At 35.6% G+C, this 26,406-nt stretch overlaps 1 protein-coding gene and 1 long non-coding RNA gene across 6 annotated transcripts in view; one reads left to right on the top strand and one right to left on the bottom strand.

Annotated features, from left to right (window-relative positions):
• PDLIM3 (PDZ and LIM domain 3) lies at positions 1 to 22,715 on the top strand. Of its 2 annotated transcripts, XM_021396864.1 has the most exons (8): positions 1 to 259; positions 4,597 to 4,748; positions 6,360 to 6,444; positions 12,311 to 12,378; positions 15,589 to 15,852; positions 18,348 to 18,475; positions 19,557 to 19,668; positions 20,778 to 22,715. In XM_021396864.1, the coding sequence occupies exons 1-8, from the start codon at positions 167 to 169 to the stop codon at positions 20,965 to 20,967; spliced, it is 1,092 nt and encodes a 363-aa protein (XP_021252539.1). In that variant the 5' UTR covers positions 1 to 166; the 3' UTR covers positions 20,968 to 22,715. The 2 variants fall into 2 exon arrangements, with proteins under 2 accessions (XP_021252539.1, XP_021252537.1); XM_021396862.1 differs by lacking the exons at positions 12,311 to 12,378; positions 15,589 to 15,852 and adding an exon at positions 11,720 to 11,907 and having other exon boundaries at positions 11 to 259.
• The window catches only part of LOC110398869, a 60,417-nt gene that overhangs the window by 25,125 nt on the left and 8,886 nt on the right, over positions 1 to 26,406 (bottom strand). The gene's annotated exons all lie outside the window — the stretch shown is intronic.

Genomic DNA, 26,406 nt, shown 5'->3' with positions numbered 1-26,406 from the left:
GCTGACGTCACCCAGAGCAGGGATAAAGCACAGTGCTTGGGGTGACCACGACATCCCGGGAGTCGGCTGCCCTGTCCTGCAGGTGCTCAGCACACATCCTCCTGCAGGTCAGCCCCTCACACGCACCAAAGGAAAACGAGCAGGAACCCAGCAGCACCCAGCCACAATGCCACAGAACGTTATTCTTCCAGGACCGGCACCCTGGGGATTCAGGCTCTCAGGAGGAATAGATTTTAACCAACCATTGATCATAACCAGGGTATGTGATTTGCTCATTTCCTTTCTATTTATTGTATTTGACACCTGTTGCAGACTTTTGCCCTTTTTTTAAGTTCAGAGATGCAGATGAAGCTGTGTGCAGATCAGCAAACAGCTGCTGGCTCTGAGCAGAGCTAGCTGAAAGCTAATTGCTTTAAAAGTTTTGTGTAATGTTTCTAGAACTGTTTCATTGGTCTAATAGAGCACTTCTAATTATACCTCAAAAATTAAATTCAAGTGCTTTGGCAGCAGGAAAACTCTGGCATGATTTCCCCAGGCATTCAGATGAGAAAATTAGTTTTGAGTCTCTGAAGGCCAGAGCCCCACTGCTCCCACTTTCACCGCCAGCCTGAGCACTCACCGGGGAGACATTGCCTGGCAGCAGCTCCTTGTGCCTGCAAGTTTGTGTTCTGCAAACTCTCCATGCCAACCTCCTGAGATGAACCTAACTTTAATTAAAGTCCGCGTGTTGCCAGCAAAGGCAACAGCACCTGCTTTTACATCTAAAAGTTTTCACTTTCATGAATGTTAAATCAAGGAATTATCAAAAGTTATCTATCCTAAATATGCAAGAGAGAATTCGTCTGTGTTTTCTGCCATATTTAGTAACAGACAAGTCACATGAATCCCCTACTAAAGGGCAGGAAGAACCCAAGCCTTCATTTTTCCCAACGATTTTGAACTATTAATTGCAAATAGTTTAAGAAACAAGTTACTTGATGAAAGGAGCATATAAAACAGGCAGCTGCCCTGCATCTACAGATATATATATCCTGCCATTAAGTAGATCTGTATTTCAATTTTTCTTATGTTGAAAACTGTGTTAAACACATTAAGGATCAGAACTAGTTCTCCTTCTGTTTTTGCTGCTTTTTAGCACCTCAAACACACCAAGTATGCGATGCATGAGCCACCAAACCCCCAATGCCTTCCCCCTCTCCAAAGCCTCGCACTATGACTCAATATGTACACTATGTCTGGTATTAAATAAACATCAAAAGCCTTGAAGGATGGATGCCACTGGTGATGCCTTGCAGTAAATATGCTTCTAAACAGGAGTCCGTAGGAAGTTTAAGCACCAATCTTTCTTATATTATATCAGGAAGAATTAATTTTTTTTAATCACTTACCTCAGATTCACATTAGCATAAAACCATTTACTTATTTTAAGTGTAACTAAAAGAGAGTGCTATTTGACTTCACATAACTTCATAACAAACATTCACAAGATATATCAAAACCATTAAGCAAACAGTAGACAAAAACAATGAATAAATTAAAAAATCTCTGGATGTTTTGAGGCCTTCATTGCCTTTTATGGGCTTCCAAAAGAAAAATAGTTTCCATTATCTCTAATGAAAAATATTTTAGCAGTGTCTGGTTTGTATTTCCTTTGTGTTTAGATTAAGTGCAACGAAGTTTAAAACTACAGTAACAAAGGATGTTACTATAAATGTAGCTTTCTAAAGAATAACTGATTTTACAATTGACTCATACCTAATGAATGCCACACAAGACATAAGTTACTGGCTTCTAGCAAACAATGGCAATACTTAAAAATCACATTGCAAGTAGAACTATGAAATAATGCCTGTATGAGAAAGAAGATGTTTAAGTTTGCTTAGATCAAGTTAGTAATTTTAATGGTAGATTTATTTAAGCTTAGATTTTTTTTAAATTATTTTTGCCACAGCATACATTTAGAAGAATCTTTCAAGAAGTATTTATGCTTTCGATCTTAACCACTAGTGAACAATTTGCAAGATTCATACACCCTGCTTTTTGGGACCTAGGTATTTATTTCATAAGAGGAACCAATAGCAGTCCATTCACATTTGGCTCAACTGTTCTGACAAGAAATACTATTTGCTATAAAGCGGTGGATAGAAATTATTTTCAAACATTTTGAATAAAACAATTGGACAGGTGTACATTTAGGCAGCTATAATAGCCCCTTGTTCAACAAGAAGAAGCTTTTTCTAGGACAAGTCAGAGAGGCCCACCACAGAAGAGATCATCATACACCTGTCTAATGAACAGATGCCATCTCAAAAATCCATCTGCGATTTTTCCAAGCAAGACAATTCCCTTGACTGTTTCAAGCAAATGCAAAGACCATAGATCCTGATCTAGGAGGATGGAAGAAGAGGAAAGGGAATAAAAATAGACACACTCAGATTCTATTAGGGTCAAAAATGACCAGCTAACTGGAAATAAGGAAAATATTTTTTTAAATGTTTGGAACGTTACATAGATGCAAGAAATTATCTAAGCAAAACTGATCAAAATCCCAGTCTTCGTGAAACAGAACAATTTCCATCTGTGCTGAACAGAAGATAACATTTTGGGTCATGTAATTAGAGGAATGCAAACCTAGACTTTAAGTCATATTAAATAAAGCATTACACAAAATTAAAACTTGTGGAGGCTGGAGTAAGCGGTAAAACATCATCAACCCTAGATTTCAATTGTTTTACTACAGATGGTTGCAGATCACAATGCGAGTATTTATATTAACTTAACTTTATGTTTAGCTTCTCTGCCTGCAAACATTCAAAACTTTTCACAAAATAAAAGCTTAAAATATTTATGAAAGCGTATAATGACAAGTTTCATAAGTCTACTAAACAGATGCAGAGTGTTTTTCGTAAAGTGTCAGACATTATCCCACAGATAAAGAGTTAAAGAGTTATCTCTGTCAACATCTGAATGCTCAACAGATATCTTTGTATTTATCCAAACACTGAGGATGCAGGAGCAATAGACATGCCATACAGACACATCTGAAAGAGAAAGGAAAAAGTTTTCTGAAAGCACCAGTAGGAACCATGTCATGAAGCAGGGATGGCCAACAAACACTGTGCTCTTAACAGTGTTTTAAGTAGTCACAATACACATTTCATAAGTCACTAACTAGTTCCTTAAGATACAGCATCACTTACTGAGGTACCTGCAATATCAGTACTATATCTCTAATGACGTGTGATCTTGCAATGCACAGCCTGGTCCCTTTCTTCACTTGAGAAGGAATGACAGAATGGCTGGTTTTGCCCATTAAATTTAGAGCATTAGAGAATTAGCAGACATTCTAATGCCAGCAACCTCTCCTGCAGTTGTCATTCCATGTATGCACTCAACATGCTAGACAAAGTCAGGAGCCATCTGAGGCTACAGGGAGAAGCATGATCTTCCCCACACATTTCTTGTTGCAGTAATGTAAGTGGTCTCAGTGTGGTTTATTTGAACTAGCAGCTGTTGAAATTGAACAGATAATTTTGGAGACTCCAGACTCAGAATCTGCAAGTAACTTTCTTGATCCGTAGTCAAACTGATTATTCAGGCACTTTAACGCTTTGTTCAATACACAATACAAAAGCCCATCCTTTTGGAGGTTGGTGGTGCTAATAGCCTCCAGCTGATCACAAGCACCTGTTTTGAAAGCTCACTTAACTGATCTGATAATAACACACACACTACAGCTTGTTATGGAGAAATAACAAATAAGTTTACAAGTTGGAAAGCAGAAAAAAAAAAGCCTGCAAAACAAACCCTAAGTTCCTCAAGCATTCAAACCCACTGAACAGAGATGGACAGCTAGAAAGAGCAAAGAATGACTCCAGCTGACATTTGCCACTGTTTCAGTACTGATACTCTTTTTGGCGTACGTTGTTTGGTGCATTTCACCTGGAAGGATCAGGGCTACTGTTACTGAAGTGCAGTGGGACTGAAGAACCTTAAGGAGTTCAGGATCCAGGTTAGACATGAATGAAGAGAAAATATTATTTCAGTAGTATTAGCATATTAATGATTACTTACATAGACAACATGAGAAGACAGGCTTGCAGGAAATACACTAACTGCTGTATGTTGTCCTTAAACATGGTAAGACCACAAATGCCTTTCTGTGTGCCCTAGGCAACGGCACATCACACACCATGACTGCCTAGCAGTGTACTATTTTGCTATTGCCTGTGGTTGTGAGGGAGAACTTAACCACTTTTTTCAAGCAAATTGCACAATGGCAGTTGAGACAAAAGGCTCAAAGACAAGTTAAAGTAATTACAGAAATTAAAGTAGAACCTATTTAATTCAGAAAGCGTAAAAACAATTTTCATCTGCTTTGAAGTTATGATGAACAAAGTACGTCTGTGTTGATCTGACAATAGAACTACAGAGGAATCAGCAAAACTACAAAAGCAAGGCTTTTGGGAGAAATCAGACAGTTGTACCCACTCCTCCCACACTCAATCCAGCAGGAAATAGGAAAGCATGGTGAAATTAATTCTCTCTATCAGTTTTTAGGTATGAATGCGGCTTCATTCAGAATTTGTTTTTCAGATTACACCTGGAAGCAAGGCTTCTACTGCCAACTTGTGCCCTGGTGATGTTATTGTGGCTATCAATGGCCTAAGCACAGAGAACATGACACACAATGATGCCCAGGAAAGAATTAAAGCAGCTACACATCAGCTTTCCTTGAAAATAGAGAGGTATGTGAACACGTTTGCTTACTTCTGAGAGAAGATACTGCACAATCAACCAACTAATGCACTGCAACCATTATGTAGGGTAACTATGTAAAATAGTTTTGAGAATTTCACAAATTAAACACAGACCAACCTCACCAACTCCACATCAGGCAGTAGTCCCTGGAACACATGCCCAGAGACAGGATTAACTTCCATCAGGGAACTCTCCTGAAGAATCACTTAGCTATGAACCCTATCCCTCACTGCCTCTACTGACTTCACAAGCCTTATATTTACCATAGGGAAACAAACAGTTCTTAACATTCTTGGGAAATAAAAAGCTGGAAAGGGATATAGTAGAGCCCTTAGCTAGCTATCACTTGGTCAGTTACCTCACTGTTCTACCACTCTCAGCTCCAGGTGCTTAACACTGCCTCCTGCTCTCAAACACAGGGAAAGCTACTAGCCTATCTTTCCAATTAAGGAAAGGAACATCACAGTAGACTTTCACAAAAAGTAGGAAAAAAAAAACCAAAAAACTCTCTTACCTGAAATGCAGAAGTCCAAAACTTTCATGCAGTAATTTCTCTCCACTAAAGATACCAAAAGGAACAACATGCACCTTCACATCCCCTAAATGAGTTTGCTCAGCCTTTAATCAAAATAACTTTCCCAGCTGTCTCCAGGAATCAGACAACTCTGACCAACCTGAGGCCCTTAGGGAGACATAGCACTTTGTTCCAGCTGACCACAATATTCCTTCCCAAATAAAGGAATATTTTTCTTGGATGGAGAATTGTCTAGTTACTAGAGCCTAGACTTTAGTTCAAAAATTCCTATGCTTAATTCCAGTATATCAATCTGTTACAGGCTGTTACATACCATTTAACAACTCTCTTAAGAGGTATTTAAAAATACGGTAAGTGTAATTTTCCATGTGAAGTTTCTGCAAATTTAAAAATACTAAATATTTAGATTCGTATAGCAAACAGTACTACTGTGTAGACAGTATATTAATGTTTAATATTAGTATTGCAGCATTCTAAAATCAGCTGCCAAATTTTCCTTTGCACATGAAAACAGAATTCTAACTGATACTTACACGTTTGCTATCTTCACTGAAGCAACTGAAAGAATTGTCTGTGCAACATCTATTTACAACTGGATATATACCTTGTGTACCTAAATTGCACCCCTCCTCCATTGAAAAGCAGCCATTCCACAGATACTGTGGTTATGAAAAAATAAACTGACATTGAGGTTTAGGAAAATTCTTAATATATGCACTTATTTTTGCAAAATATTAAGGATATCCAAAAAGCTATCAAATATTGAAAAAAACAAAATTGTAAAAAGCTTGCCCTGCTCAGAGCAGAAAGGAATGCAAAGGAAAACTAGTCCATTAACTGTTAACAAATTAGTTCCAATTCTTCATAATATAAGTAACTGAAAATATATATATACTTTTTAATACAGTTTACATATAGTACACAAATATTGTTGAAGTACTTTCATTTAACAGTCACAAAGTGTAGAACAAACTAAACTTTCAAACTACGCTACCTTTTACATGGAGATACATAACTATACAGGAATTCAAGTTCTTTAATTTCTGCCTTCCTCTCTTTGTAGGGCAGAAACTAAATTATGGTCCCCACAAGTTTCAGAAGATGGCAAAGCAAATCGCTTCAAGATTAATTTGGAAGCTGAACCACAGGTATGAATTCTTTAAATTTACCTAAGCATTTTCATTCATCTGTTTACACTTCAAACAATCTCACTTGTGGTCATTAAAATTCTTTGAATACCACTCCATCCATTATCTACCAGTTTAAGCGAATATGAACCACCACAGTTTTCAGATATATGAGCATCATCTTATCTGTTGGATGTTTTAGTTTTTCAGCTACAAATGAAATAAAATTTTAACAAGTTACAACACATTCCCATTTTTCTTTAAAACTGCGCATATCACTATAGTTCTACTATGGAAAAAAAACCACCTCCTTTTATTCTGATACTGTTTAAGTTGCTTTAACTCCTTTAGAGACTTTCTGATGAAGTCAGGAATAAATGTCAAACACCAATGCAATGCACCCATCACATCTCAAAAGTCTTTTTGATGTAACAGGTAATGCAACAGGGAAATTCATTAACGTTGGGTCTCCCTATTTCCACGCACCTTTATACTACGCTACAGAACTGAAAGTTACAAAACTGTTCAACACCCACGCACCGGTCAATAAGCAAATAATTCACCACTTCTGAACAGCCCAGTCCTGTTTCTTGTACATGAGCAAAGTAAATCTACTCAATCTAAATTCTCCTCTCTCTTCAGGCCAGTCCCTGTGCAAAGCTTTGAGTAGAAGTTTCCATGTTGTTATCTGTTAACTGTCTAGCTGTCGTCTATAACTAGTGCTTTACTTCCTTTGCCATTCCTCCTTTAACATACATAAACATTTGCTGTAGTCTCAAGAGAGAAAGAGAAAAGAGCATTCTGATTGCAGGCCAGGATCAAAGCAAGTATGTCAAAGTGTTTATTTTGTGCTATCCCAGGAAAAAAAAAATATATGAGCAGATTCAGTGTGAACACAGTGAATGCTTCCACCTATTCTGTTCTCACAGTTGCACTCCCAAACATGAATACAGCTTTCTAGTCTTCCAGTTCTCTTTTCTGCTCTAAAGCCTTTATACTAAATGCTACAGCAAACTTCAAGAGAAACAATCCACCTTCTTCAGCAGTAAGAGACAGGATAACGAAGAAACAAAACAGCTATTTTAAATGCATATTTCTATGGAATAGCTAGGATATACTTAGAAGACATAGCAGAAGAACAAAGTCACTACAATCTGTACAGAAAATTATGTAGGTATGTATTACAGGACTATAATCCCTTTACAAGTATGCTGCATTCCAAAGAGGAACTGTTAAGTTAAATAATAAGATTTCACTAAGTGCTATTTGGCAGGACACTGAAAAGCAGTCTCCACTGGGCAGTTAGAAAAAATGTCTATCCTAGTTTTAAATAGCCAACCTCTCCATATGGTACAGAGGTATGTCGTCTTCTTTCCTTTTTCAGAAAATCAGGAGTACTAATTAATTTCAATAAATACTAGATATCAGAAAAGCAGCAATGTTAGTAAACAAATATGCTAAACCATCCTTGAGACGATTTACATTTTAGTCAAATTCTTCCACTGAAGAACATCCATCACTCTGATATACCTGTGTGAAAAAATATAGCCTTTTTTCTGTAAGTGCTGAAATTCTAAACTTAATTTTATGGCTTATTTAGTCACAGCACATGAGACCCTGCAGAGTGTATACCAGCAGTCCAAACAGTGCAGAATGAAAATTTCCTCAGATGACCACTTACAGCACAGCCACAATCTGCTCTGTGTAAATCACAGTAGTGTGTGCTGCTGTCTAATAATGAACATAAGTGTTGAAGCCCAGGAAAGTGAAACAAAATCCAAAAGCAGCATAGTACTACTTCAAATGTACATCCCTTTTATCCAAAAGTACTGCACATACTGGTTGGTCTGCAAAAAAAAATGGAAAATCACTGAGTTGTATAAAAAGCATTTCCTTAATCTGTATAACAATTAAAATTACTCAAAAGGCGATAGATGTTATAAAGGTAGTTAGAATTTTTCACTTTCACCAGACATATGATTTAAAGTACACTAAAAAGGTTTCACAAGGGGGGAAGTAAATAATTTAAAATCCATTAGAAGCTACTACATAAGAATAATTGAAGACTTAAGCAATCTTCTTAGTGATTTTAATTTGCAAGCTAATAAAAGATAGGTAAAAAATGAAAGTAAAACATACTTTAAATAGTTCAGCATATCAACACACGGCCAAAGAAAGCTTATTTTAATTTCAACAGATGAAAAGTGTTCTATCAGTGTTTGGAGATGGTTATGTGAAAATTGATAAACAGTTAACACTGTGCCTAGTTGCAGCTATGGAACAAAAAACCTTTACACAGTGGAAAGCTTTTGCATTAGGCTGAGCAGCCCCAGTCATTTGGAGACTGACAGAGGCAATTGTCAAAGCACGATAAAAACTCCCACTAGTTTTTCCTCTGGGAGGAGGATACAGAGGCAACAATCCCAGCAAGCAACTTCCAGCAATAGTTGCTGACCAGAAGTCACTCCTGAAAGCTCCGCATTCCCATGTAAGAACCAACCAGTTCATTTTGTTAATATGGAGCAACCTATAGCGCAATGAATAATAGGAAATAGGAAACCACTTGAAGTACTATTAATACAATTCCTTCGTATTCTGTATAAAAGTAATTTAGAATAGAAGGTCCTCAAATAATATAATTAGGAAGAGAATATCAAAGTAAATGACAAATTTTATCTTATTATTAATTTTAAAAAACCCTCATATATACCTTTCTACTATATTGCTGGTGTAAAACAATGCTGTGACCTGTAAATTTTTTTGCCATTTACTATTCTTCTAACCTCAGGTATAACTGTTTCCATCATCACAATTTCTTGAACTGTTTTTATTTGGGCTTTTTTATTGCTTCTGTCTTTGCCTTTGAACATTTTGTTCACTGTTTCTAGACCTCTGGCCATGAAAGACATTATACATTCCTTGGAGATATAAATACACTATATACGTAGATAAGTCTAAAAATCTAAACAAAACAGAACACTGTTCTACAAAAATTTATAGTCTATTACCACTTCTAGTCAAGTACTGAAATGATACAATTACACTCATGTTGTTTTGAGGATCTAGCCTGTCTTCTGTAACAGCATTCATAGATAAAGATTTTAGTCGCACGGTATCTCCATCACGTAAACCTGTGTGTACTCATGGCAATTGTCCCCAAAGAATGCCACCACACAATCCTTGCTGCATGCATTTCTGCAGAGTTCTGGGGCTGCGCTAATTCTGTTCCTGATATCGGTATCAATGCAAAATGTAGTCAGTCATGCAAAAGGGACATCAGTCAAGTAAAAAAAAATTAAGAAATGAAAAACCATAATTGTCACATATTCCTGATTAGGAATTTCAACCACCTTCAGTTCTCATTTAGCTTTTGAACTAAAAGAGGACTTATTACAGCCTCAGTAAGATCCAATAAACACAAGAGCTGGACTATTTTTGCTGCTGTATGTTCTGTCATTGACATTTTATCTGAAGAGATTATTTTAAAATAAAAAGGAATTTAAGTCTAATTAACTTCAAATACTTTTTTCACAACTGTTATATTGTAAATATGCTATTATGGTGCCACGTCTTCTGTGCTGTTCATTTGTCAACAAGAATTAAATGAGGTGAAATGACAACGTTCCTTGTTGTTTTTGTTTGCTTTGTATCACACATGGATTTAAATCAATTTTAAATATTTTGATATTAATATATTTCATAAAGTAGACATGAACCTAAACAGTCGTAGCTTACTTCCATTTACTAATACATTCTCTCAATTGCAACCCAGTTCTGAGAGAAAGAAACAAAGATTGCAAGTAAAACCTTTGTGCACATCTACCTGATTGCTTCTTTCAGTAGTCTCTTACAATGTAATGCTGCTAAACACTCTCATTTAATAAAACTGCTTTTACTGTTTGCATTTCCTGGCTGCACATTCTATATAACCATGACTTTTCTTTTGGCCTGTTCCTAAATAAATTTCTGCAACTGTTGTTTTAAATGAAAACTACAGAGCCAGTTCACATTCAGGTTTTCATAATTTCATAAATAAAAACCTAGAGATGTCAGAAATGTGTCCATACTTATCTAATCTGTTCTTACTATCTTGAATTACCCCGGGTATTTAAGTATTCAAATTATATTGTATTTGTTGCTAATTTGTTTTAACTCAAATTTTTCTAGCATTCCTAAAGGCAAGGGTGATCTAAAAAAGGCATTTCTACATCCAAAAACAAGAAAAACTTAATTTAAAAATTGATTTAGCAGAACAAGAAAATTCATTTGCATAACTTGCAAGATTTAACTGAAAGACCACAATTGTGCCAGAATAATTTTAATACTGAAGATGTTGGGTGTGTCACAATAAAAAATATGTGATCGCAAATACACAGCATAAACTGTACATAAGGATTAAAACAAAAGCTCCAGTAACTAAGACTTGAGCTTCTACAAGCTGAAATAAAATTCATTCAGGAATATCAGAACTTAAACTCTCTATAGGTCATAAGACACCATGTGATACCAACATAATTACATTAATTGCCTTACAGTACTGTAGATGTATTCCTATTACTCCAATCACACTTTCAAGCAGAGAATTCAAATTTCAGGAATAAGAAAGGACTCAGCACGTGCTACAGTTCTGTGCTTGGTTCAGATTTCATCCTCTGTAGATTTGCCGTCAAGTGGTCTAAACCTTAGGAAGACCAAACACAAGGCAAAATGCACATCCCAAATCCAAAGTCAAAACAGAGAATTGGCAGAGCTAATCTACAGAAGTACCAATGATCTCTGCTGTCTTACCATTGAAATTTCCAGTCTCTAAAGAAGAATACCATTCAAACTGTAGAAACCTCTGTTAGGAATGAGGCCTTTTTATTCTATATGGATCAAGTGCTCACATGGCACTGTCTCCAAAAAGCACTGCAGGACAGCAGGAAAAGGTGATAGACTACAGTATCAAACACTCTTCATCCACTGGATGTTTCTACAAGATGAGCCTAAACAGTGCAAAATCTAGAGAATACAATACGTCATCCCTCTCATTTCTTCTTAAAATTTCATGCTACTTACAGACATGGAATGCCTTCTGGTTGCTCTGAGGCAGAAAAATAATGATCTCTGAATGTGTATGGCTTAAGTAGAATACAGAAAAATCATGGAAAAATACAGTGTGCTTGCACCAGTTAAAAAATAACAAAGTTGCAAAAGTAAAAAATGCAGAGATTAACAATACTGATGTCAGTTTTACTCATTACTAGCTTTGGTGTGCATTGTAGCTCTGTGTATTTTGTCTGCCTATCATGTACAGGAATTCAAGCCTATTGGTACAGCTCACAACAGAAGGGCCCAGCCTTTTGTTGCAGCAGCAAATATTGATGACAAAAGACAGGTAGTGAGCTCCTCCTATAATTCTCCAATTGGGCTGTACTCATCTGGCAATATACAAGACGCACTCCATGGACAGCTGAGGAGTCTCATTCCTAATGCATCGCAAAAGTGAGTACTGGAATTTATTTATAATACACAGTCTTTTGCGTTATATCACTATCTGTTCTGTTTTCAGTTAAAAAGTCCAGCTCTTGCTGTTTCTTCTGATAATCTGGAGTTTATTGGTTATCAAAAAAACTAGCGATATATGAAATTTTTTCCAACACAGAAAACTCTACATTCAGCTCTGTAGTAGTAACACCAAAGGTAGCTACAATTCTCCCTCTCTATTGGTCTGCAACACAGCAGTCAACCTTTTCTAACATCTTTACTCTGCAGCTTTTAAGTACCAGGAATGTACAAAATAAACAAGATTACTTCATAGTTACGATTCTAAAATGTTATCAGCTACCTTTTAACTAGAAATAAACATAGGCCAAAGGAAGCTATTTTAACCCTTTTTTCTTTACAGGATATGAACTACTTTGAACACAGACATAATATTCGGCCCAAACCTTTCATACTCCCAGGCCGTAGCAGGTTATAAACTCTGAGTGTTTTGATGTGTTTGGATGCATGGTGTTATTTTCTAATGGATACTCACAATTTGCATTAATAAAGCATTCTGAGGCATTTGAAATTAACTTACGGTAATATACAATGTATGGCTGAAGTTTAAAAACCTGAAGTGCTTGACTTGCAGATACCGGGCTCAACATTCAAAATTTCCAAAAGAAAAAAGGTCCAGGCTCAACTCTCAGTGATATAGATATGATTCTGAAGTAACTGCATTCGCAAACCCAATTCAGTTTACAGCGGGGCACCAGGTATTATACACTTACAAATACACCGAGCTGTGAAATTCTGTCCAAAAACAGATGTATAAGATTTCTTCACTTGCTGAATAAAAGACAGATACTTCTGCAAGTCATAGTCTAGGCCATGCAGAGATTTTAAGTTAAAATTTCAGCAGACAGCTGTTCAGAAGATAACCAAATGACTAATGCAGAGCTAAAACAACTACCTAATGTTACAGACATGTAAATCTGTAAAACGCAGAACAGCTTATACATTAACATTCATTGTTTCAGTGTAATATTCCTCAATCATAACTGCAGGTAGAATGTCTAGCTTACTATTATTTGCAGTTTTAAATGCAAAAGGGAGAGGGAAACAATGCAAATTCTTTTGCTGAGAAGACCTAAAGAAGTTCAAATATGCTCAAGCGATACAATATACTGCAATGTTATCTGTTATGCTTTCTAGCAGTAACAGGTTTTACCAGTGGATTTAGTGTTCTTTTTTTCATTCTGAAGGTCAAAAATGCCTGTATGTTAGTTATACTACTTCAAGTCTGGCAGACTAGACTGAAAAAGCAGAATAGTTGATTCCTGCGTACAAAGGACAATCTCATATGTACTATCAGTTTTGTAAGATGTATTTTTTTTTCACCTGAGTGACAAAGAGGAAACGAACAGATGGATAGAGCCCCATCCTTCTGTGAACAAGAACAAACAATGTAGAATGAAGAAAATATGCCCATCTCTACTTGGAGCCTGATGACAATACAGGATAAATGATAACAAAGTCTTTAGGAAACACATGGCCTCTAACTACAGGCAGCATTCGTATGTACCTAGAACTGCCTCATGGACCTTAAGGCACCATGTGCACGTATCTAATCAGATTTACAGAAGTTCAAATGAGTGTACTGGGAGCCTACTCTCCATTACCCAATATTTTCAGTGATAATGCTGAATTAAATTGGTTGTTTTCCAGCTTGTCAGATAAGAATACGAGCCTACTAGAAATGCAACAAGTTTCAGAACTTTAGTTGGGTAAGGTCTGTATGGTGTTCTAGCATCGCAGAAGTCCATATTCAAAAACTGCACTCTTTCATGGATAATCTTAATTCTGCAAAACCTTGTCTCCTACTTTTTCATCTGAAAGCATGTTGTTAAACACAGCAAAATAAACAAACAAAAAAAACACCTCCAACTTGACTGAAAATATCCCTTTAGAACAGACAGCTGAAGGTAAACAGCACTTTGACGACAAGAAGAACTGATTCTGGGCTATGGGATTGAACTAACACTCGACATTAGCCACAGCTTTGGGCAAAACAAACTGGAAATAGTATTTTATATACAAGTACATTCTATTTATACTTCGTTCTGCTTTAACACCACTCTAGCTGCTTATAGCAGGATTTATGCTTTTTCTGCCCTTTTCCTATTTTTTTCCATTTACTAACACTATCAGCACTGACAAAGCACAAAGCAAGATATTGCAGAATCTAAGGGTGGTCTTTTTTTTTTTTTTTTTAAAGGCTGTGAATTTATAAATAGCCACAGATATTAATATTTTCAACTTATTCTCGTTGGGTGATGATACAGAACTTGTACTTTTGGTTTAAGACTTGCCTATCCTTTCTGAAATTAGCTTTCTTTTGATATGTCTTTAATTGTAGACAATGTATTTCCCTTCCAATTTTTAAGAAAGTGGTCCTACACAAATTCTCCATTGAGTCAAGGGGAGAACTCGAGTTCTTCTCCATACAAGAGTATCTTCTGGGCAGAGTATTGTATTGTATGGTCGAACTGTGAAATGTACTATTATTTTACAGGTTTACACAAAATCATTGATCTGGAAAGAACTAATCACAACCCTGATTCAGAGGAAAAAGATTAAGTATTTATCAGTTCTGAATATCATATAAATCGCAATCAATTACACAACAACAGGAATAAAGATCTCTGGAATCAAGGAAGCCCCTGAGGTGCTGTGAAGAAAATATGAAGTCTTCAAATTAGTGACACTGAAAAAGACTTTGAGCTTAATGTTTACATTATTTTACCAAGCCCTTTTCAGAGATGTCATGTTAGTGCACAGTAACTTTACTTCAGTGATACAGAGAAAAATCAATATTTTTCTATAACTGTACATCTCTATTTTACATAAATTACATGTAAAATCTGCTTCAAAAGCAGTAAAATGAATTCTCTATTCTTGTGAAGGACCATTTTATATTCTATTGGGAACATTGTCATTTAGAAAAGCAAAAGTATGCCTGGCTGTTAAAGCATTTTTGTTTTCTATGAAATTTTCAACAAATATTACAAATAAAAAAATAAATATATTGTTAAAATTTTAAAAGATAAATACATATCTCACAGAATTTAAGGAAATCTGGTAAATATCATATTCATTATTTTACACTACTTTACAGTCATTTCTTCAGCCGTGGTCTGGGATGGATTATGAAGTACAGGGCTGGAATGGTGCATTTAGGATTCCAGTATTGCTGGTGTTAATTCTCTCACTAGCACATATAACTCACATAATCTTTGTATGCTACCCTTTTGAGATCTTAAGAATTATTTGCCTACAACAAGTTTTATGGAGGCTTAACTGGTCCTCAAATAAAATCTAGCATTCAAAATACAAATTAATATTATGTTCTGAATAATTAAAACCACTATAATTTTTTTTATCATCTAAAGAAAATGCTTGCCAGAATTTTAAGGAATGCTTTGTAACTGGCACTGGTGCTTTTTACAGGAAAATGCTTTTCAATGAGTACACATACTTTTGCTTTTCTCTACTTTCTCTACTTCTACTTTCCTGTATTTGTTACACATATATGCTTGCTAACGTCACCATATTCCTGTACTTTTGTCTTTATTCTCTATAATCCGATGCGCACTGCACACCTTTCTGCACTCTGGCTGTAATCTGTAATTAACACAGTGGATGCAGCACTCCTTCGGGGATTGACTGTGGCAGTGGACGCAGTACCCCCTCTTCAATTAGCACGGTTAGCTCCATCTGCCCCACCGAGCTGAAAGCAGTGTCTAGGATGGCCCCTAACGTTCCCCTGGAAATGGAGCTTCCTGGTGTCAAGATTGTACATGCTCAGTTTAACACACCTATGCAGTTGTACTCAGATGACAATATCATGGAAACACTTCAAGGCCAAGTTTCTACAGCTCTGGGGGAAACACCCGTAATGAGGTAATTAGAGGAATATGCTTGATATTTATGAATATACAAATTTAGAATATACCAGCAGTCATGGGCTTTAATAATATTACACTGTTCCTACAAGAATGTGTAAAAGGGTTAAAGATAAACTAAGTTACTTAAATCTTAATCAGATTCTGATTCCCCTCAAAATTCACAATTATTTGTTATTACTATCATACTTGCTATTTAATAATTTATTCTTATTAAATTATTCTTAATAAATTATTCTTATTAATCATTAATGCAATATTGTTATTAGCCCAAATTTATTTCAACCATTGAAATTGAAGTTGGGAGATCTTGTGGACAGATATTCAAACTCATTAACTCCCACCTGGGACAATTTATTCAGTGACTACCTTTTGTCCAAAAAGAGCCAGAACTGACTTTCTATGCCTAAAAATGGATCTCTGTAAAGGTCAAAAGATGATTTATGAATTTTATCCACTATAGTAACTAAAAATCAGGTAAGAACCTTGTGAATATGGACAGCAGTGATGAATAATAAGAGGTTTTAAAACTCTACTCATTTTTTCAAGGTACAATTCATGATTCATTTTGGTTTAGTCTTCATTTTTGCTTAATAGTACTTACTTTTCTGTTTTACAACAGTACTTAATAATGTATAACATGTATGGTGTAAACTAAAGCTAATTACTAATACCTTAAATAAGCAATAATCACTGGCACCAATAAGCCTTCTTCAACACTTTGAAGAACTGGGCTGTAACTAACCATAAAAAAATCAAATTTACAAAGAAATATTTAAGTTCATGCTAATTTGATGAACACAAAACTACTTCATCTGAGTAATGTTAATCTACTGCATTAATATTTACCCTCAATAACAATAACAAAAAGGAATAGAGAAAAAGAAAAAAGCCAAATTGCTTTTTCTTTATTCTGAAATAATGGATTAAGCCCAGAGTAATCAGATTTCACAAATGCCTGTAAGCGTTCTCAGTTTGAGAACTGACTCTCCACACAGGTTTGAAATGCTTTTCTGTTGTGGGATTCATTTTCACTCTGTATGAATTTAGGAATGTTATCTCATAGACTCATCCCTGTCTTTTGTCTTTTCTATGTAATTGTATTATCACGTGTTTGGATTTTAGGAATTTTTTAGTCAAAAAGAGAGAATCGAGGGTCTAATTCTGCACTATTGAAAATCTTTAGAAGTGAGCTTACTCTATAGATTAAAAGTTTATGATGAAAGAACAAAATGGCATTTTCTAGGCCAGTTTAAAAATGGCTCAGAGGAATTCGGTTTATCACAGAAGATACAAAGAATTAATGTAATCAACAGTAGTTATTATATATCTGCCCAACTGCTATTACTCTTACTGTGCTATGTGACAGTCTAGATGTTATCCTGGGAATGAAACAAAATCATCTAAGTCAAAAACAGTCTAATTCCCTATGGAACTAGTTGCTTTCTTCCAGTGGCAACTTATCTAAGGTGCAGCAGACAGTAGGAGGCCAGCTGTAATAGGAAATGTAAACTGGACATTTACACAAATATCAGCAAGATAACAGACTTCACTGAAGTAAATTTTTACCTAATTAGTCCCAGTAGCACTTTGAAATTTATGGGTGTCACACATTCAGCCTAACCTTCCCAGTGTCTGCCCTTTCTCTCAGTCTTTGAAGATGTTAGTCAGCTCGATCAATTTAAAAAATTCAGCACGATTTAAAATACCATGAAACATTACTGGTAAAATCTTTGGTTTGCAGGTCATTAGAAATTCAGCCATGAACTGTTATCTGGACAAGAATTTACCTTATATTTTTATCATAAAAATTGTCATTATAAAAGTCATGTCCCATCCTAATTTAAATCTACTTTTAGTAGATTTTCCATTCACCTGTGTTTATCTGCAAATGCAGTACCTACTTCAGTCTCTTTTCGTCACCTTCATAAATTAAGTAACAATTAGCTTAGGGAAATAATCATTATTGTAACTAGTGAATGAGCCAACTTAGAGAAGTATGAATACCTTGACTTCATGGCAGTCTCCCGAAGTGTTTGCTTAGGTTTTGGCTGACCCTATGTAAAGATATGGTCTGTGATTTTATCAGCATTCCTGAAGCCAGCTGCTGTGAAAATGGAATTTCTGGATACTGGACCAGACAGCATCTGGTAATACAGCAGTTGATCACAAGAATGCAACTGCTTTGAAGTTAAACACAAGTCTTGGCCTATTTCCAAATGCCATTAGAGCCAGAGTAGTAATCATGGAAACAGCGTCATGAGTTTGTAGACTTATTTTTGTAAGAATTCCATGGATGTTTTTTTCAGTACACTAGGCTCCAGAGAAGTCTGTATAAAGCAGTGCTACCTGGAGGAAACGGTTTTTCAGTGGTTGCAGAAACTCACGCGTCTTTAGGGTTGTTTCCTGAATCATGTTCTATGCCTGGCAGAGCTATTACTTTGAAGTTATGTCTGTTAACTGTGTTATCTGTTCTTCCTCCCTATGATGCAGTGACCCAGCTCCCACAGCAGTGCCTCAGTCTGATGTGTACAGGATGCTGCACTCCAACCAGGAGGAGCCCAGCCAACCCCGCCAGTCTGGCTCCTTTAAGGTGCTCCAGAATTTAGTCTCCGAGGAAGGTGGTTAATAATAACATATTCTACCTGTTCAACAATTTTTTAAAAAATATTTGTGGGAAAGGGGAATTTGAGAATAAGAGAAATCAGAACTACACAAATTTCTGACAGCCCAAATCTTTTTAAATCCAAAAAAATAGTACACAAGCCTAGTAACATTTTTCCCCTTGCTTTTATGGCTAGCAATGTCTTGTGTGAATAAAATGGGGATGTTAGTTTAAGACTGCTAATGTACAAAATAGTTTTTAATTGAATTATAAGTTATAAGTGAAAGAACTTTTGGGACACCAAGAAAGATAACACTCTCTTCCACATCCAGAAAAAAGAGAATTTTAAGCCAGCCCCTAAGAGAAGTTTCACTCATCCCCTTTTCATTCTAAATGAAAACTAAAGAGGGCAATACCATTTACAGTCATATTTCCTCCAAACGAAGAGGTTTTGAAAATAGCAAGAAACATGATTAAATGCTGTGAATTTCTAACATTTACATTTATAGTAAGCATAAAGAATAAAATATAACCAAATTTAAGCTGAAGTGAATATTTATAAATATTTATAACTTTTCCTTTTATATTTAAATATTTTCCAGAGAAGGAATAAATGCATCCATTTTTTTCTGTACACATATTATTGTGGGATTTTACTTGGCATCTTCTTCTGTAATTTTATATTTATATCATGTTACAAATCTTTCTGAACTCAGTATATTGTTGGTTGTATAAATAAGAAGTAAGCTTTCAGAGAGGTTTTGACTATGTTAAGGCTCTATGCTAAAGCCAAACCTCCTCCCTCTACTGCTTATACCCAAGACCTGCTATTAGAGAATTTCTGGGTGTCTATGAGATAGAGAGCAATATGTTTTTAATCAGCTGTATCTGCTTTTTGGCTACAGTACACAATATTGTTCCCAATTCTAAAGACATGGGATCAGGCCCACTAAACTTATATCAAGAAACTTCATTATTAGTTGGCATAAGTGAAAGCTTGTAAACACATGCAGAAATGCATATTTACAGGAAAAGATTTAACTGCAGCAGATGCTTTTGTATCAGTCTGTATTTAACAGAAATGTTTTGGTTCTCAGATGGACGTCCAGTGGGTACAAGAAGTGTGAAAGCACCTGTAACAAAGATACCTACTGGCCTGCCCGGAGCCCAGAAAGTACCACTGTGTGACAAATGTGGGAGTGGAATTCTGTAAGTTATTTCTTTTCAGTTTTAGAAATCTCTAGTGTAAGTGCATGTCCCCAGATGTCTCCGTAAACTACAGGAATGCTCTCACAGCGATGGTCTTTCCCTGCGCTAGTGGAAGAAAAGCTTCTAGAGAATAGAAATATAAAAATATATTGTCCTAAATCCCAAATCATTAGCTTGTATCTTAGGCACTTTCAATACAGAAGATTTCAGTTTTGATAACATACTGTCAAAGTTTTACTGAAGGTTTCTCAGGACCTTTTGCAAGTTAGTCATTAATACATAATGATGAAAACAGCAGTTACACATGCTATGCTGTTTGAGGCTGTGAATTCTCAAGGCTGTTCAGTAGCGTAAAGCATCCTCTTCACAAGCCAGTGGGAGCATCAAGAACACACTGTGATCTGTTTTGAATCTACCAGTTTTAGATTTTAATGATCTTACAAATGTTTATAATTATCTTAAGTCTGGGAGTCAAAGGGACATGGCCAACCTCTTTTCAGCAGTCTGTGGGGACAGGACAAGGGGAAATGGCCATAAATGTGAGCATAGGAAGTTCCACACCAATATGCGAAGGAACTTCTTCACAGTGAGGGTGATGGAGCACTGGAACAGGCTGCCCAGAGAGGTTGTGGAGTCTCCTTCTCTGGAGATATTCAAGACCCGCCTGGATGCCTACCTGTGCAACCTGGTCTAGGGAGCCTGCTTTTCAGGGGGGTTGGACCCAATGATCTCTAAAGGTCCTTTCCAACCCCTACAATTATGTGATTCTGTGATTCAGCAAAGAACACAGATAATTTACAAATAGATTTATTTATTCAACGTATTAATAGGTTAGACTATACTTTTGGTGTTGCAACCAAAATAAAATATTTCTTCAAACTCTCATTTTCTAATGAGCTATTGGAAAGCTTATGTCATCACCTCTAATGCATTTTATATCCTACTTATTCAAACACAACTTACAACTTTAAATTCTCTAGTAGTTGGCAAAACCACCAGAGAAGCAACCTAAAGGCCTTAAAAGAAATACCTAAAACTTACTTTGTGTTAAACTTTAGTTTCTTTGCACTTTAAATTCATATAAATTGTTTTTTCTTGTTTCCACACAGAGGGACAGTCGTGAAGGCACGGGATAAATACCGACACCCAGAATGTTTTGTGTGCTCTGACTGCAATCTTAACCTGAAACAAAAAGGCTATTTCTTTGTGGAGGGCCAGCTATACTGTGAAGCTCATGCACGAGCTCGCATGAGGCCTCCAGAGGGATATGAAGCAGTTACTGTTTACCCAACATGCTAGTCTTACATTAGCACACATATACATGCATGCACACAAGAAGCCATTAACAGCTTAGAACTGCAGTACAACTGTCAGGACTTCCGTCTGAATTCAAAGTAGCAGCTTTTAAACCTTCTCTTGTGGTATTCTGCGTGAGGTGGAAGTCCCTATTAATCAGCAGTAACATACTATACCAGGAAAATTCAGCTAAAATTTTATCCTTGAAGTTGCCAATATAAGTCAATGGAGTATGAACTAAAACAGCTGTACAGAAATTAAAGAAAAAAAAGTGAAACATCAGGGTAGTACATGATTACTGAAGAATATGCACCCAACTGCTGTAATCAACACATTATTTTTAACATATGTTAAGTATCTAATATCTGAACAAACAGCGAAACAATCAAACACCTCATTGCGCTACAGGCTGGGCCCTATCGAAGAAACTTGATCAATCATTAGAAAAGAAGCTATTTTACATGGATAGTACAAAACAATCAGATGTTTCAACCATCTATTATTCAGCTGTCACCAATGCGTGCCAAAAATAGATTCTGCTTACTTAACTTTCAATTTGGGGTTATATTTTCATAATTTTCTGATGCAGCAAATGTGTTAAGGAATGAACACCATTTCATCCAATAAAATGGCTAGTATCATAATGATCATTTAGTAAGAAGCAAAATAATTCTACATTGCTTAACGATTTGCAACAAAATCAGCTTTCAGCTTTCACATCACTTACCAGAAAATAGCAGGCACACCAATACATTGTTTTTTGAAAAAAAAAAAAAAAAAAGAATTTACTCTATTAGGAACACACTGCAAATTGAGAATGAAAGTAAATTGAAAAGCCTTTTGACAGAGAAAGGGACTGTTCTTTTTTCCCTCTACATCATTCGATTTCTGTAATGGGAACAATGGGAAAACATAATGTTCATATCTTAATTGCTGGTAATTCAAACTTGGACCACTTTAAAAATGACTGATAATTAACATATGCAAAAGAAAGATCTTTTATGAAAAGTCTGGTGAACTCATAAGAAAAAGAAAAGGCAAAAGAACAGTTTTTAAATCAATTTCTGAATTTATGAATTTTTTTTTAAGGGCTCCCTTGCTTTCAGGTCGGTATGCCAGCTGCATGCACACACACACACACACACACACACACACACAACAAACTTTGCCTTAGCATCTTCCAGAAATATCAACACAATACTTACATTCATAGCAGAAATGAACAATTCAGTGACAAAGAATCTTACTTTTCTCACTCTAAAATATAGGAAGCTTAAAATGCAAGAAGAATAAGGAATCAAAATAAGAAGCTGTATATAGTTTAAATTTATTTTAAAAATTGAGATGAGTCCCAAACCCTGAAATGCAATGTTTACATATTCAAAGAATTTAAAAGCTGTTTTAGTATTATTTCAGAATTTAAATATTTTCAAAATGTACGTGTCACTGTATTCAGAATTTAAATCTGCATATCAAAAGCATATAGAGACACATCCTTTTAAAGGTTAGCTAGTGAATTATTTTCTGGCACAAAACATAATTCTGCTCCTTATATATTGTGAAGGCTATATATAGTATTTATATTTTTCCACTGATAAAGTCCATAAAGTAAACCTGAAAATCATTTTGAAAGTGAGAATGCACATGTCTATTTTTACAAATTTTCAATGTCATTGGTGTTTTTAAATAATTGCTTAATGTTCATTTCTTTGTGGAGCAACTGAAGGTAAAAATAAATGTACTACATATGATAAGGAGTCTGTACTTCTTTTCAACTGGTATGAAAAATAAGAATGTATGAATGTCAAGAGACTTAACAATAATAGAAGTTAGGCATTTTCCGTCACACTGAAAAGTATGCTTTCGATTTTATCAAACAGCTTGCAAGAATGAAACAAGTTTTATACTAGACATTTGAACATACAATCCTGGCAAAATCAGCTTTCTGAAAGTGAATGCAATGATGTGCTTTCCAAACTGAGGACTTGAAACTTCCCTCTCTTTAACAAGCCAAACATACCAATTGAAAACATGGGGAAACTCCAGGAAATGTAGCTGCAAGATTTATTAGGTTAAAAGAAAGCCAGAGAACATAACCTGATGACAAATCTTTGGGGGAAGTTCAGTAGCATTGCATCATGACATGGTGCTATTTTGAGAGGTTTGAGATCAGAGATGATTTTAATAGAACTAGAAAGCCTATATAATTGCAAGTACCAACCCATGTGAAAACCTTTACACCACTGTAATACAAAAGAAACATCAATGTTCAATTCATTCAGATTCAAAAATCTTTGATCCTGATAGAGAAGAATTGGAAATCACATCCTACCTTATCTTCAGTCTGAAGATATTAAATACAGAGATTTAAATGTGAGAGGAAGATGCAGCAGTTCTCTCTGTAGTGTGCTCAAGGCCACATTCTTTACCTCTGGTGGGTGTCAGGGCTTATTGGCACAAATCCCTTACATACAAAATGTTCAGCTAAAGAACAATCCACTTTATCTGCTGGCTTAAGAATGGCATACCCACTAAATCAAGACAGCGTAACACTACTATGCTGCTCAGCTGTGTCCGGACTTTACAGATATATATATATATATTGCAAGCTAGGGAGAGCTACAGCATTTATTTTTAGATGGAGAGAAAGATAGTAAGTGTGACTTCACATGCTTGTTATCTGGACTCTTCAGATGTCGATCAACAGGTGTGAAAAGCTTTCCTCAGCTATGTTACTACTGCATAAACAACAGGGCTATTCTAGGATGAGCTGGAAACACATGAAATTTTAACTCTTCAAATAAGCAAGACAAAAATTGCATCTAAACATACACCAGATTAGTTTACACAGTGCTTCTGTATCAACTGTTCCAAGACAAATGCTTTCATTCTCTTACGTAATGCTAAAGTGCTACTAATGACTTGACACTTTAAAACCTCTTTAAAGCAGTTAAAATAAACTCTATGTTTCCACAAACTCAACAGCCTTCTTAGGTTTTCAACTGCATTCCAACACTTTAAAAATATATTAACACTTTTGTTCAGATCAGAAATGTGCTTTTGAAGTCCCTCATCATTCCGCTTACTCCATTTTGCCTCACATCATACAACAATTTCAAAGTACATAAAATGATTGCCTTTATGATGAAATCATAACTAGAAGATGATCTCTGGCAGCACTGCTAACACACACCAACCACTAATGGGAAGTCATTCAGCAGAATCAAATTAGAGCTCTCCCTGAAATACACATTATGTAGATGCCACATCCTCAGAACCAACTGATCTGCTCGTACTGCACCATGCTGCCTGCTATTGCAGACATACCCTGAAGCATTTATTGCAACTTTCACTGGTAAAAAGTTTCTTCACAGAAATTAAATTACTGATCGTGTTTAAAATTAGAGATTGATCCAATATGTATAATTTTTATCTGTTTGCTCAAGAATTTCACTTAAAGATGATTTGATCAGGAATTTTGGTTCAAGTTTCTATAAACCATATAAACCATGTAATAGGAAATTACCGTACCATTAGATGTAGACCTGATTTGCATATACAATAAAGGTCTTAGAATTAAACTGTCCTTTAGGGGGGCTTCTTAGCAAGAATAAACTTATTATTTACCTTGTTGGTTTAAACATTTATAAATAAAACAATGGGAAACAAAGTATGTTTGTCAATGTATATCCAGCAAACTTTCTAAAGGCAACAGCATTATGCAGATTTGCCTTTCTGTGTTTCGATTTTTTTTCCCTCCTCTCATCCAAGTAAGTTATCCAGACAGTTTCTTTTTGAAATTAATGAGAAAGTTCCACAAGCAGATTATTCCTTAATACTTTTAGTTTAGAGTTCAGCGCATTCTGTGACTCTTCAACATATACTCAGTAGTTTTGTGGCATTACCAACTAAAACCTTGTTTCACACTGTATGCTTGGTAAGTAATACCATCTACACAATGCTTGAGTTTACAAAGGATTTTGATTCTAGATACAGTAAAGCACACATTTGTTTTAGCACTCTGAGTGAGTGCTTTTTGTTATCCTTGCTCTCCCCACACCATGGCATGATCCAAAGACCACTAAGGGATCTAGGAAAGTCTTGAATGATTGTAGACTGTATTACTCTGAAAAAAGCTCTCCATGACACAAGCTAGGACAAATGTCCAAAATAAAGCATCAAGGAAAGTTCCGCACATTTCGTGCTGGAAAAATTACAGCTCTGTTGGACTTTGTTAGTAAACACAGAGAACATTCTGAGCAAGAGGAAAAATCTCTGGCAAGTTTTTCACAGTCTTGGCTCTTTCTTTTCTAGATAATCATTTGAAAACAAATTTTTGTACATCTCATTATTTATAAAATTACTTTTTACAGTCTTTTTAGTATTTTCCTGATTTAAGAGGTTTTTAATTGTCCTGCTAAACCAGCAGCCTACAAAATGGTAAATTTTAACTAGACCAGGTACATTAAAGAGATATGGCTGGAACAATATGTTCAATGGCCAAAACAAACAATCAAAAAAAAGCATAATACGTGCAGACAAATTTCAACACTTTCAAGCAAAAAAATAAGTTTCCATTATTATGACAAAGAGTAAAGTTGTTTATGGCATTACACAAAACCTGAAGGGTGCCTCTAACAGCACCTTACATGACTGGCACAAGTCACAGAAATACTCACTTTCTTTGTAGGTAGAAATGAAGATTCAGAGCACCAGCTTAATAGCCAGTAGAATTACAAGGTACTTACAGGTTGTGCAGATACACAAAGCACAGGCAAGTTTTTCTTTGAGAAAGAGTAAATCCTAAGGAGAAGCTATGATTGCAGACAAGACAATCTGTTTGTCTTTCAGTCTATTTATAGGTAAAATACTCTTTTCCTATATTGACTACTTCATTTGTGTGTCGAACTCATCCAGCATACTCAATGAATGCTAGCTAGCTACTTAGTAATCATATTCCTGACTGAAATTTCTGTAATAGGCAGTATCATGAATAATTCTTGCCACTGCTATACTTGGCTAACATTGGAATATCTACAGCTTTACATTTTCTACATTTAAAAAAGCTGGGAGTGTGTTAAAACCAAAATAGAAAGTATTTAACCAAAACACTTTAACTTTGGCTCTTTAATTAATATCAAGAATTATATTCCTTCCTGATGTTTTATTCTTGCAGATTCACTCTATTTCATTTTCACTGCAATACCCCTAGCTTCAAAACTACACTCACTTTTACAGAAAGCACTGCTGTTCACTGCTCTACATCTTGCCTCTCTTTGAGTGAGCCAATTCAAAACTGTACCTAAGTAGAATGTATGAGGTGATAAGTACACATCTTTCAAAGTGAGATTCTTCCACGACCTCATAGAATCATAGAATTAGCTAGGTTGGAAAAGACCTACAAGATCTCCAGTCCAACCATCCACCTACCACCAATAACCC

The sequence above is a fragment of the Numida meleagris genome, chromosome 4, assembly GCF_002078875.1.
Source record: "Numida meleagris isolate 19003 breed g44 Domestic line chromosome 4, NumMel1.0, whole genome shotgun sequence".
NCBI classification, from domain to species: domain Eukaryota; kingdom Metazoa; phylum Chordata; class Aves; order Galliformes; family Numididae; genus Numida; species Numida meleagris.
This window is presented reverse-complemented; position numbering and strand designations above follow the sequence as displayed.